The sequence below is a fragment of the Hemitrygon akajei genome, chromosome 19, assembly GCF_048418815.1.
Source record: "Hemitrygon akajei chromosome 19, sHemAka1.3, whole genome shotgun sequence".
In the NCBI taxonomy this organism is placed as follows: domain Eukaryota; kingdom Metazoa; phylum Chordata; class Chondrichthyes; order Myliobatiformes; family Dasyatidae; genus Hemitrygon; species Hemitrygon akajei.
Window position 1 is genome coordinate 1,471,005 of NC_133142.1, and position 14,657 is coordinate 1,485,661.

At 49.3% G+C, this 14,657-nt stretch overlaps 1 protein-coding gene across 2 annotated transcripts in view; it reads right to left on the reverse strand.

Moving 5' to 3' along the window:
• LOC140741690 (sodium- and chloride-dependent creatine transporter 1-like) overlaps positions 1-14,657 on the reverse strand; it is a 124,639-nt gene that overhangs the window by 46,307 nt on the left and 63,675 nt on the right. For both annotated transcript variants that reach the window (XM_073071975.1, XM_073071974.1), the window contains 3 exons: positions 14,275-14,407; positions 1,765-1,899; positions 1,366-1,469 (listed from right to left, as the gene is read on the reverse strand). In XM_073071975.1, coding sequence (XP_072928076.1) covers positions 1,366-1,469; positions 1,765-1,899; positions 14,275-14,407 — 372 coding nt within the window. The remainder of the gene's footprint in view (positions 1-1,365; positions 1,470-1,764; positions 1,900-14,274; positions 14,408-14,657) is intronic.

Below are 14,657 nucleotides of genomic sequence, written 5' to 3' on the forward strand. Positions count from 1 at the left end.
GGAAGACGTGCCTGTGTCAGTCTGTGACTAAGACAGATGTTGCCTTTCACCTGTGTACCTGCTGCACCCCCACGCGGTCTGACCGCTGGAAGCGAGGGGTGGGGTTTGGCCCTTTACAAACACAGCCCCACTTTCCTCCTGTGGTGGGCACAGGTTTACCGCTGACTGAGAACCATAGGCGTATTGGAGGAGGGGTGGGAGGCAAATCCAGGCACCCTTGCTTAGAGCCATCCGTTCACCAACCCCATTTCTAAGGGGGTGGGTTTACCCAGTAACATAACTGATGCCGGGCAGCTTAGGGGAAACCGTGTAGAGGGAGCAGGGGGCAACCCTTTCCAGTGCCAGTGTCCACTGGTGCCAGCTGTAACCAGATTATGCCAGTGGACAGCTGTTCCAGCTACCACACACTGCCAGTGGCCGGCTGTTCCAGCTGTGACCACCATGTGCCAGTGACTGGCCAATCCAGTTGTGACCAAACTGTGCAAGTCATCAGTAGCTCCAGTTGTGAACTGTGCCAGTGGCTGGCCATTCCAGCTGTGACCATCTTGTGCCAGTGACTGGCCAATTCAGCTATAACCACACTGTGCCAGTGGTGGGCAGTTTCAGCTATGACCATCTTGTGCCAGTGGCCGGCCATTCCAGCTGTGACCATCCTGTGCCAGTGGCCGGCCATTCCAGCTGTGACCATCTTGTGCCAGTGACTGACCAATTCAGCTATCACCACACTGTGCCAGTGGTGGGCAGTTTCAGCTGTGACCATCCTGTGCCAGTGGCCGGCCATTCCAGCTGTGACCATCTTGTGCCAGTGACTGGCCAATTCAGCTATAACCACACTGTGCCAGTGGTGGGCAGTTTCAGCTGTGACCACTGTGCCAGTGGCTGGCTGATCCTGCTGTGACCACACTGTGCCAGAGGTGGGCAGCTTCAGCTGTGACCACTGTGCCAGTGGCCGGCCATTCCAGCTGTGACCATCTTGTGCCAGTGACTGGCCAATTCAGCTGTGACCACACTGTGCCAGTGGTGGGCAGTTTCAGCTGTGACCACTGTGCCAGTGGCTGGCTGATCCTGCTGTGACCACACTGTGCCAGAGGTAGGCAATTCCGGCCCTTCCCTAGGTTGGAACCCAATCCCCACGCTCAGGGGGTGGCCCAGGACAAAGGGTAGCTTGGCCAGATGTTTGCCAGGGGAGGATTAGGACAGTAGAATCCCCCCACCCTCAGGGGTCACTCTTGGGTGTCAGACTGTGACACCTGGGTATTGGTATCCCCTCCAACAACCCCTCCTCTGCCAAACGCTCGGAATGATGGCTCAGATATAAAATATAACCGACAAGAACAACGTGTCGCTCCTGCGTTGCCAGGTTACCTGTAGCAGTTGTTGTTAAAACGATTGTAGCTGCCTAGTGCTGTAAGTGCTCCTAATCCAATCGCATATGAGAAAAAGATCTGGGTTCCTGCATCAATCCAAACCTTCAAGAGAAACCAGGTAAAATAAAACATTCTATAAAGGCAGTAGCAGAATGTGCAGTGGTTGTGTGGGCAGAACCTCAGGTCCAACAACTACAACCAAAACAGAACTTCCCCAGTGAAACGGTCGCTGCCTCAATCCCAGTGACTCCCCTGGGTCTCCGGAACTCCGCTGGGAGCAGCCTGGACAACAGCTCAAAGAGACAAGCTCTTATGGGAGCTCCCCAGAATCAGTAGACGGTACAAAGGAAACGAAAGAGGGCTGGAAGGACGAGGGATGGGGCTCTCCGCCGCTTACCTGAGCTTCGGCCAGTTTGGACCAGTCTGGTTTCAGGTAGTAAATGATGCCATCCAGAGCTCCAGGCAGGGATACCCCATGGGCGAGGAGAATCACCAGGACCAGGTAGGGAAATAGGGCGGTGAAGTAGACAACCTGGCGAGAGACAGAGGGGTCAATGAGGATGGAGTTGGTCATATTCCCATTAACCTTCAAAGATAGCTCATACACATTCCCAGAAGAAGGGCCTTGACCCAAAGTGTCATCTGTGAGTTCCCCTCCATAGACCCACTGAGTTCCTCCAGCATACAGTAGAATTGGGACGCATCAGGCACTTTGGCCCAATTAAGTGGTTTCTCTAATTAGCCATAATTGCATGGAAATAGTGAAAAAATATAAAAAAGGCAAATTACCATTTAACTGTGTGACACATTGTGTATTTAAATTAAATACAGAACAAATTAGAACACTATTGATACTACTACAGTAAATGAAATCTGTGTATTAGTTTATAATAGTTGACAACGGAGGAATTCATCCAGTGTATCCTGCTGTGTTCTGACTGTAAATGGACAAAATCAGGGCAGACACCTGGTTCAGAGAATGGACTGCCTTCACACAATGCCTTCGATGGTTGTATCCTCAAATCTTCGTTTTCACTGTAACATTCAAGACGATTGTCGATACCTTCAAGTTCTTCGTAGTTCCTAACTTGTTGAAGTAGGGAAATTGTTTCATTTCTATTCCTAGCCATACAGTTCTGAATTATCTTAATGCTTATTTTTCATCAACTATCAGTGACAAAAAGCATTGCTTTTTGAACACAAACACAGGCAAATAACAATATTTAAAAACTGTTTGCTTTAAGTATAGAGTAATTTCTAAGCACGTGACTGAGGCTAGTTAGAAATTGTTCAGCAAGGCTTCTGTCCCAATTAAGTGGCATAGTGTCCCAAATAAACAAAGTGAATCCTGGCTATTTTCTTGATTAGATTTTGTTCTTTAAGAGTTGTCCCAAATAAAAGACTGCCACAACTGACCGATGACCCAGTTAACCAGAATCCACTCTACGTAGAGGTATAACAGGTGCTTCCAGTCCAGCAGCCCATCCATTTAACCTGACCCTAATCACAGGACAATTTACAATGGCCAATTAACCTACTAACTGGTACGCTTTTGGACTGTGGGAGGAAACCAGAGCACCCAGAGAGAACCCACATGCACATGGGAGAATGTACAAGCTCCTCACAGACAGCCAGAAATGAGCCCACAGCTCGGACAGCCTGAGCTGTAACAGTATCATGCTACTGGGGTGCTCAGTGTTTCCAGCATTGGCAGAACGGCTTGTGTTTGTACACTTCCCTGGTGGTTGTTCCCTTTCATATCTGCACCGCACCCCGGACCACCTCCCAACCTGCCCACTCTATGCTGTGCCCGCCCCAAGGAGGTGCCATATATTGCTCATAAGAACAGAATTAGGCCATTCAGCCCATCGAGTCTGCTCTGATATTCCATCAAGGCTGATCAGTGGGTGGACAGGGCCAGGTTGAGTCTGGACAGGCGGTCAGCAGGAGATTATTCCCGTTAGTGAACCGTTCACGGATAGTTTCCCTCCACAGCCTCCTGAGGCAATCAATTCCACAGATTCAGCATCCTTCAGCCAAAGAAGGTGTTTGGTGTGTTGGCCTTCATTACTCAGGAACTGAGTAACATTACAGCTCAATAAAACCCTAACCCTAAACTGCACTTGGACCATTGTGTTCAGTCACCTCTATAGGAAGAATAAGTTAATTTAGAGAGGTTGCATTGGAAATTTACCAGGATTTTGCCTGGATTAGAGCATATCTTACAAGTATAGGTTAAGCAAGCTAGGCTTTAAGAGGTGACTTGATGGAGGTGTACAAGATAAGATGCACACATAGAGCAGACAGCCTGAAATGTTTTCCCAGGATGGCAATGGCTAATACAAGGGGACATAATTTTAAGTTGATTGGAGGAAAGTATTGAGGGAATGTCAAATATAGGATTTTTACACAGTCGGGTGAGTATGTGGAACACCCTGCCAGGGGTGGTGGTAGCAGGAAATACATTAGGGACATTTAAGAGACTCTTGGATGATAGAAAAGTGGAGACTTACGTAAGAGGAAAGGGTTAGATTGATCCTGGAGTAGGTTAAAAGGTTGGCACAACTTTATGGGCCGAAGGGCCTGGACTGTGCTGGAGTGGTCTGTGCTTCATGCAATTTCAATCCTGGGACGTGTTCTCAGCCATCAAAAATGAGAATGTTCTTCCCAGCTACAGAGTCTGCATCCATCACAAAGTTCTTCCGTGCATTTATCACAAAGCAAGTCCTTTCCTCACAAGTCCCATCTACTCTCCAGAAGTGCAGTTTCAAAGGTGGGGCTTCAGTTCTGCTGCCAAACAGTTGGATAACGCCCTTGTGAAGGCTACGCACAGTGAATCACTACTTGCAGATTACCAAAGAGAGTTGCCATCTGTGCTAAGTAGGTGGTTCTTGGGGAGAGATTCTATTCAGAATCTGTGTCTTTGGGGTGTGTGTGTGTGTGTGTGTGTAATGTGACACTCAGACTGGTTCAGGTCATTGCAGCCAGTTTTTCAGGGATGACACAGGAACCACTTGGCTGACACGACCTCAATTCCAACTTGACAAGACAATATATTCAGATCTTGATATTGCCAAATAGTGAAGTGATTTAATTCACAGCTACAGTCCTATGTGAGGTAGGGCTCGGAACAAACCCCCTTGTCTGTGAGATGTCGAATAACAGTAATTTCCAGAGAGTAATGTGAGACATTATATCCAACACGACTGGGGACAGGACAAAAGCCTCCCATTTGCCCTCAAACTATAGAACAGTGTGGTGTTAAATTCTGCAGGGCATACCCTGGGGCTCCTTCCCACTCAGAGACAGTACAACATGCCAGCTCCACATTCTGGGGTGGTACCGAGGGAGGGTCACACTGTGGGAGGGGTGGCACTGAGGGAGGGGTGGTACCGAGGGAGGGTCACACTGTGGGAGGGGTGATACTGAGGGAGGGTCACACTGTGGGAGGGATGATATTGAGGGAGGGTCACACTGTAGGAGGAGTGGTGCTGAGGGAGGGTCACACTGTGGGAGGAGTGGTGCTGAGGGAGGGGTGGTACTGAGGGAGGGTCACACTGTGGGAGGGGTGGTACTGAGGGTGGGTCACACTGTGGGAGGGGTGGTACTGAGGGAGGGTCACACTGTGGGAGGAGTGGTGCTGAGGGAGGGGTGGTACTGAGGGAGGGTCACACTGTGGGAGGGGTGGTACTGAGGGTGGGTCACACCGTGGGAGGAGTGGTACCGAGGGAGGGTCACACTGTGGGAGGGTGGTACCATGGGAGGGTCACACTGCGGGAGGGGTGGTACTGAGGGTTGGTCACACTGTGGGAGGGGTGGTGCTGAGGGAGGGTCACACTGTGGGAGGGTGGTACCGAGGGAGGGTCACTGCGGGAGGGGCTGTACTGAGGGAGGGTCACACTGTGGGAGGGGCGGGTACCGAGGGAGGGTCACACTGTGGGAGGGGTGGTACCGAGGGAGGGTCACACTGCGGGAGGGTCACACTGAGGGAGGGGTGGTACTGAGGGAGGGTCACACTGTGGGAGGGTCACACTGTGGGAGGGGTGGTACTGAGGGAGGGTCACACTGTGGGAGGGTCACACTGAGGGAGGGGTGGTACTGAGGGAGGGTCACACTGTGGGAGGGTCACACTGTGGGAGGGGTGGTACTGAGGGAGGGTCACACTGTGGGAGGGGCGGGTACCGAGGGAGGATCACACTGTGGGAGGGGCGGGTACTGGGGGAGGGTCACACTGTGGGAGGAGTGGTACCGAGGGAGGGTCACACCGTGGGAGGGGTGGTACTGAGGGAGGGTCACACTGTGGGAGGGGTGGTACTGAGGGAGGGTCACACTGTCTACACTAGTCTTGATCGCTTGCATTTGGCCCTCGTCTGACCACACCCTTTCCCAGTATCTATCAAACAAATTTTAAATGAATTGTACCCAACAGTATCACTTCCTCTGGCAGCTTGTCCTGTACACCCAGCACCCTCTTTGTGAAAACTTACCCCTCAGTTCCCTGTTAAACCTTTCCTCTCTCACCTTAAACCTGTCAATCCAGTTTACCAAAGCACCTCAAATCCCATGTCCTACTATGCAGGAGCTTGTTAAAGTCTTACTGCAGTGTACATCTACCACTTTGTCACAGCACCATAAGACATAGGAGCAGAATTAGGCCATTCAGCCCATCATGTTTTCTCTATCGTTCCATCATGGCTGATTTAGAGTACACTGTGGGATGGGTGGCACTGAGGGAGGGTCACACTGTGGGAGGGGTGGTACCGAGGGAGGGTCATGCTGTGGGAGGAGTGGTACTGAGGGAGGGTCACACTGTGGGAGGGTCACACTGAGGGAGGGGTGGTACTGAGGGAGGGTCACACTGTGGGAGGGGAGGTACTGAGAGAGGGTCACTGTGGGAGGGGTGGTACTTAGGGAGGGTCACACTGTGGGAGGGGTGGTACTGTGGGAGGGTCACACTGAGGGAGGGTCACACTGTGGGAGGGGAGGTACTGAGAGAGGGTCACTGTGGGAGGGGTGGTACTTAGGGAGGGTCACACTGTGGGAGGGGTGGTGCTGAGGGAGGGTCACTGTGGGAGGGGTGGTGCTGAGGGAGGGTCACACTGTGGGAGGGGTGGTACCGAGGGAGGGTCACACTGTGGGAGGGGTGGTACTGTGGGAGGGTCACACTGAGGGAGGGATGGTACTGAGGGAGTGTCACACTGTGGGAGGGGTGGTACCGAGGGAGGGTCACACTGTGGGAGGGGTGGTGCTGAGGGAGGGTCACTGAGGGAGGGGTGGTACTGAGGGAGGGTCACACTGTGGGAGGGGTGGTGCTGAGGGAGGGTCACTGAGGGAGGGTCACACCGAGGGAAGGTCACACTGTGGGAGGAGTGGTACTGAGGGAGGGTCGCACTGTGGAAGGGGTGGTACTGAGGGAGGGTCACATTGTGGGAGGGGCGGTACTGAGGGAGGGTCACACTGTGGGAGGGGTGGTACTGAGGGAGGGTCGCACTGTGGGAGGGGTGGTACCGAGGGAGGGTCACACTGTGGGAGGGGTGGTACTGAGGGAGGGTCACACTGTGGGAGGGGTGGTGCTGAGGGAGGGGTGGTACTGAGGCAGGGTGAGACAGGTTTAAGGTGAGAGAGGAAAGGTTTAACAGGGAACTGAGGGGTAAGTTTTCACAAAGAGGGTGCTGGGTGTACAGGACAAGCTGCCAGAGGAAGTGATACTGTTGGGTACAATTCATTTAAAATTTGTTTGATAGATACTGGGAAAGGGTGTGGTCAGACGAGGGCCAAATGCAAGCGATTAAGACTAGTGTAGACAGTGTGACCCTCCCTCAGTACCACCCCTCCCACAGTATCACTCCTCCCACAGTGTGACCCTCCCTCTGCACCACCCCTCCCACAGTGTGACCCTCCCTCGGTACCACCCCTCCCTCAGTGACCCTCCCTCGGTACCACCCCACCCTCAGTGTGACCATCATGGCTCTAAACCCCATTCTCCCGCCATCACCCCTTAACTTTTGACACCCTGACTAATCAAGAACCTATCAACCTCCACTTTAAATATACCCAGTGACTTGGCCTCAGCAGATGTCTGTGGTAATGAATTCCATAGATTCACTTCCCTCTGGCTAAAGAAATTCCTCCTCATCTCTATTCTAAAGTGACATCCCTCTATTCTGAGGCTGTGTCTTAGACATTCTCACCACAGGAAACATCTAGGCTGGGACCGATGAGAGTGTACATCAGCGTATGGGTTCATGATGTTGTTGCAATCGCAGAAACATGGCTGAGGCAATGGTAGAACACCTAAATTAGATCTGTAAGACATGGTCATCCTGTACAAAACCATGCTGTCTGACCATAAGATACAAGAGCCTTAAAGCATTGGCCTCCACAGCTCACTGTGGCAAAGAATTCCACAGATTCCCCACTCTCTGTCTAAATGAGTCCCTCCTCAGCTCCGTTCTAAAAGGATGCCTCTCTGTTCTGAGGCTGTGCCCTCTGGTCTTAGACTCCACCATAGGAAACATCCTCTCCACATCCACTCTATCTGTGCCCTCTGGTCTTAGACTCTTCCACCAGAGGAAACATCCACTCTATCAAGGTCTTTCGCCATTTGATAGGTTTCAATGAGGTCACCCCTCATTCTTCTGAACTCTAGTGAATACAGGCCCAGAGCCATCAAACGCTCTTCATATGACAAGATATTCAATCTTGGAATCATTTTCACGAACCTCCTTGTGAAGATCCCTGCTGCACCTGATGACCCTGTGATCTCCATCACAGATGCTAGGCTGTCTATAAAGAGAGTGAACCCTCACAAAGGGGAAGGTTCCAATGGTGTTCCTGGTAAGACTCGGAAAACGCATGTCAACCAACTAGCAGGGTATTCAAGGACATTTTCAACTTCTCACTGCTACGAGTAGAAGTTCCCACTACTTCAAAAAGGCAACAATTATACCAGTGCCTAAGAAGAATAATGTGAGCTGCCTTAATGACTATCGCCCAGTAGCACTCACATCGACAGTGATGAAATGCTTTGAGAGGTTGGTCATGACTAGACTGAACTCCTGGACCCGTTGCAATTTGCCTATCGCCACAATAGGCCAACGGCAAACGCAATCTCAATGGCTCTCCACACAGCTTTAGACCACCTAGACAACACAAATACTCATGTCTGGATGCTGCTCATCAACTACAGCTCAGCATTTAATACCATCATTCCCAAAATCCTGATTGAGAAGTTGCAGAACCTGGGCCTCTGTACCTCCCTCTACCTAACAGGAAGACCACAATCTGTGCGGATTGGTGATAACATATCCTCCTCGCTGACGATCAACACTGGCGCACCTCAGTAGTGTGCGCTTAGCCCACTGCTCTATTCTCTATATACACATGACTGTGTGGCTAGGCATAGCTCAAATACCAACTATAGATTTGCTGACTATACAACCATTGTTGGTAGAATCTCAGGTGGTGATGAGAGGGTGTACAGGAGTGAGATATGCCAACTAGTGGAATGGTGCCGCAGCAACAACCTGGCACTCAACGTTAGTAAGATGAAAGAGCTGGTTGTGAATTGAGGAAGGGTAAGACAAAGAAACACATACCAATCCTTATAGAGGGATCAGAAGTAGAGAGAGTGAGCAGTTTCAAGTTCCTGGGTGTTAAGATCGCTGATGATCTAACCTGGTCCCAACATACCGATGTAGTTATAAAGAAGGAAAGACAATGGCTATACTTCATTAGGAGTTTGAAGAGATTTTACATATCAACAGATACACTCAAAAGCTTCTAAAGATGTAGCATGGAGAGTATTCTGACAGGCTGCATCACTGTCTGGTACAAGGGGGCTACTGCACAGGACCGAAAGAAGCTGCAGAGGGTTGTAAATCTAGTCAGCTCCATCTTGGGTACTAGACTACAAAGTTCCCCGGACATCTTCAAGGAGCGGTGTCTCAGTAAGGCAGTGTCCATTATTAAGCACCCAGCACCCAGGGCATGACCTTTTCTCACTGTTACCATCGGGTAGGAGGTACAGAAGCCTGAAGGCACACACTCAATGATTCAGGAACAGCTTCTTCCCCTCTGCCATCCAATTCCTAAATGAACATTGAACCCTTGGACACTACCTCACGTTTTTTAATATACAGTATTTCTGTTTTTTTTGCTTGTTTTAAAAAACTATTCAATATACATATACTGTAATTGATGTACACACGCTGATGATAATAAATCTGATTCTGATTCGAACCCTCTCCAGTTTCATAAAACCTAAGAACATAAGAAATAGGAGCAGGAGTCGGCCATCTGGCCTGTCGAGCCTGCTCCACCATTCAATAAGATCGTGGCTGATCTGGCCATGGACTCATCTCCACTGACCTGCCTTTTCCCCATAACCTTTAATTGCCTTACTGTGCAAAAATCTATCCAGTAAATATTGTCTTAAGTATATTTACTGAAGTAGCATCCATTGTTTCATTGAGCAGAGAATTTCACGGATTCACCAGTCTCTGTGAAGAGCTTTTCTTCTGCATCTCCATCCTAAATCTACTCCCCCGAATCTTGAGGCTATGTCTCCTAGTTCTAGTCTCATTTACCAGTGGAAACAATTTTCCTGCCTCTATCTTATATATCCCTTTCATAATTTTATATGTTTCTTTAAGAACTCCTCTCATCCTTCTGAATTCCAGATCTGCAAGACATTCTCACCCTGTACAAAACCTGTCTGATCATAAGATATCAGAACAGAATTAGGCATTTTAGCTCATCGAGTTTGCTCTGCCACTTCATCATGGCTGATCCAATTTTCCTCTCAGCCCGAATCTCTTGCTTTCTCCCCGCATCCCTTTATGCCCTGTCCAATCAAGAATCTATCAACTTCAGCCCATCTGTGCTTTTATATTCTAGTCCTCTTGAAATGACTGCCACATTGTATTTTCCTTCCTCACCACAGACTCAACCTGCAAATTAACCTTTAGGGAATCCTGCACAAAGACTCCCAAGCCCCTTATGCTAAAGCAATCAAAGTAAATTTTGAAGACTAAGTAAATTTATTATCAAAGTACATATATGTCAACACATACAACCCTGAGATTCATTTCCCTGCCAGCATACTCAGCATATCTATAGAATAGTAACTATAACAGGATCAATGAAAGATCAACCAGAGAGCAGAAGACAACAAACTGTGCAAATGCAAATAGAAATAGCAAAAAATAACGATAACATGAGATAAAGAGACTTTAAAGTGAAATCATTGGTTGTGCAAACATATTAATGGATGGCCAAGTGAGTGTAGTTATCCCTGTTTGTTCTAGAGCCTGATGGTTGAGGGGTAGTGACTGTTCCTGAACATGTAGTGTGAGTCCTGAGGCACTTGTACCTTCTACCTGATGGCAGTAGCGAGAAAAGAGCATGGCCTGGGTGGTGAGTCTCTGATGATGGATGCTGCTTTTCTACATCACCATTTCATCTAGATATTTGTGAGGGCTTTACTTATGAAGTACTGGGCTGAATTCACTACCTTTTGTAGGAATTTTTCATTCAAAGGCATTGGCATTGCCATACGAGGCCATAATATAGCCAATTAATACACTCTCCACTACACATCTATAGAAGTTTGCCGAAGTTTTTGATGCCATGCTGAATTTCCGCATTCCTGAGTCACTGTCACGCTTTCTTCACATTTGCATTTACGTGCTGAGTCCAGGACAGGTCCTCTGAAATAGTAACACCCAGGAATTTAAAGTTGCTAACCCTCTCCACCTCCGACCCTCCACTGAGGTCTGGCTCGTGGACCTATGGTTTCCCTCTCCTGATCCTTGATCTTACTGGCACTGAGTGAGAGGTTGTTATGACACTACAAAGCTAAATTTTCTATCTCCCTCCTGTATGTTGATTCATTATCCCCCTTTGATGCGGCCCACAACAGTGGTGTCATCAGCAAACCTGTACATGGTATTCAAGTTGTGCTCAGCCACACAGCCATAAGTGTAAAACAAGTGGAGCAGGGGGCTAAGCACACATCCCTGTGGTGTTCCTGTGCTGATGGAGATTGTAGAGGAGATGTTGTTGCCAATCCGATCTGACTGGGGTCTACAAATGAGGAAATCCAGGATCCAGTTGCACAAGGGGGTATTGAGGCCAAAGTCTTGGAGCTTATTGATTAGTTTGACAGAATGATGGCATTAACTAGAAACATAGAAAACCTACAGCACAATACAGGCCCTTCGGCCCACAAAGTTGTACTGAACCTGTCCCTACCTTAGAAATCACCTAGGGTTACCCATAGCCCTCTATTTTTCTAAGCGCCATGTACATATCCAAAAGTCTCTTAAAAGACCCTATCGTATCCGCCTCCACCACTGTTGCCGGCAGCCCATTCCACACACTCACCACTCTCTGCGTAAATTTTTTACCCCTGACATCTCCTCTGTACCTACTCCCAAGCACCTTAAACCTGTGTCCTCTTGTGGCAACCATTTCAGCCCTGGGAAAAAGCCTCTGACTATCCACACGATCAATGCCTCTCATCATCTTATACACCTCTTTCAGGTCACCTCTCATCCTTCATCGCTCCAAGGAGAAAAGGCCGAGTTCGTTCAACCTATTCTCATAAGGCATGCTCCCCAATCCAGGCAACATCCTTGTAAATCTCCTCTGCACCCTTTCTATGGCTTCCACATCCTTCCTGTAGTGAGGCGACCAGAGCTAAGCACAGTACTCCAAGTGGGGTCTGATCAGGGTCCTATATAGCTGTAACATTACCTCTCAGCTCCTAAATTCAATTCCACGATTGATGAAGACCAATACACCGTACGCCTTCTTAACCACAGAGTCAACCTGCGCAGCTGCTTTGAGTGTCCTATGGACTCGGACCCCAAGGTCCCTCTGATCCTCCACAGTGCCAAGAGTCTTACCATTAATACTATATTCTGTCATCATATAATGATCTGTAATCGATAAAGAACATCCTGATGCTCTTTGCTGTCCAGATGTTCCAGGGTTTTGTGAAGAGCCAGTGAGATGGCATCTGCTGTCAACCTGTTGTTCCAGTAGGCAAACTGGGTCAGATCCAAGTCGCCTCTCGGGCAGGAGCTGATTGTTTCATCACTGTGATACAGGGTGATAGTCATTGAGACAGGTCACCACACTCTTCTTGGGCACCAGTAAAGTTTTTCCAAAATGCAGTCTGGGCCTGGAATGATAGGGATTCCTTATCTTGGTAAAGCAGTGTCTAGTATGTTGGGACCTCTGGTGCTACAGATTATATGCTGGTGATAATTGGGCAGGGATTTCTTCAAACAGGCCTGGTTGAAGTCTCCGATTGTAACTTGAAATGCATTGGGACGGGTTGTTTCTCGTCTGCAAATGACATTGTGAAGTGTCACGGGCACGTGATTAGTCGGCCGCTAGTGGAATGTAAAATGTCAGAATCACAGATGAGAAATCCTGAGGAAAGCAGAATGGCCGACATTTGATCATTAGGTGTTCAAATTGGGGGAAACACGAGTTTGACAAAACTGCCAACAAGAATTGACCATAAAGTATATGGCAGCTCCCTTTGCCTTTACCGAGTCCACAGTCCAGTCCATTCAGTAAATCGTAAATCCTTCTGGCTTGACTGCTGCACCTGGTGATTCCACAGATAAACAGCGAACAATTGATTCAGCAGTGTTGCAGTCAGATTCTCAGTTTTATTCTCCAGCAACTGCATGTTTGCCAACAAGATTCTGGGTAGAGGAGGACTCACCCTTCTGTGTTTCACCCTGGCTTGGATTCCCTGTCCTGCCACCCTCCCCGCCATGGTGATAAGCCTTAAAGGCATCTCACCTGACTGGTCCGCGTTCGGGTTCTTCAGTTGATAATGAGATGTAAAGATCATGAATGTGATTTAGAAGCATTGTTAGGAAATTTGCATGCTGCACATTGTAGCAAAAGTAACTCAAAAGTATATTTAAGAGGAAATCTGGAACAATTTTCTGCAGCTCACAGAAAGTCGCCAAAGATCGGCGACAACATCTTAAATGTAGCTGAAGTTGGGAAAGATAAAATCTCCAACATTTCGCACCCTTCTCTGACCTAATTCCACTGGGACCTCCGTAGTGTAACCCTGTCAAAGTGAGTACCCACTTTCTTCTTCACAAGTTCCACTCAGACATCCTCAGAGAGATGGTATTGATAGTGTCAGGCCCACTACAGAGTGCTGGTGTGGTCATCTGGAGAGGACTGAACAGATGGGAGACATGGGAAGAGCGGGAAGAGAACAGCAGTCACACTGATTGGTCCATACTCCTGTCCTCATATCCTCACTCCACTAATCAGAAAATGTTTAGTGGGGAATGGATCCCCCACACACACTGGCCTTCACTGGGGGGACAGTCTCACACACACTCTGACCCTCACTGGGGGGGAGACGGTCCCACACGCACACTGACCCTCACTGGGGGGACAGTCTCACACACACACTGACCCTCACTGGGGGGACGGTCCCACACATGCATACACACACACTGACCCTCACTGGGGGACGGTCCCACACATGCACACTGACCCTCACTGGGGGGACGGTCCCATACACACACACTGACCCTCACTGGGGGACGGTCCCACACATGCACACTGACCCTCACTGGGGGGACGGTCCCACACACACACTGACCCTCACTGGGGGGACAGTCTCACACACACTGACCCTCACTGGGGGGACAGTCTCACACACACACTGACCCTCACTGGGGGGACGGTCCCACACACGCATACACACACTGACCCTCACTGGGGGGGACGGTCCCACACACACACTGACCCTCACTGGGGGGACGGTCCCACCCACACACTGACCCTCACTGGGGGGACGGTCCCACACATGCACACACACACTGATCCTCACTGTGAATTGCAGACAGGTCATTACCTTCCCCGTTGATTTGACTCCTTTCCAGATACAGAAGTAGATAATGATCCAGGTGGCGAGCACACACAGCAGCATCTGCCAGCTGATCGACCCAACCTGGTCGATTCCATCCGAGATCCTCAGAACCCTCCTCCTGCAGAGGGATAAACGCCAATCACAGAAATGTGGAGGTTGTTTAGGGAACACTTGCACGGGGTTCTGGATAGGTTAGTCCCATTGAGGCAGGGAAAGGATGGTGGGGTGAAGGAACCGTGGTTGACAAGAGATATGGAACATCTAGTCAAGAGGAAGAAAGACGCTTATTTAAGGTTTAGGAAACAAGGATAAGACGGGTCTAGAGTTACAAGGTAGGCAGGAAGGAGCTGAAGAATGAACTTCGGAGA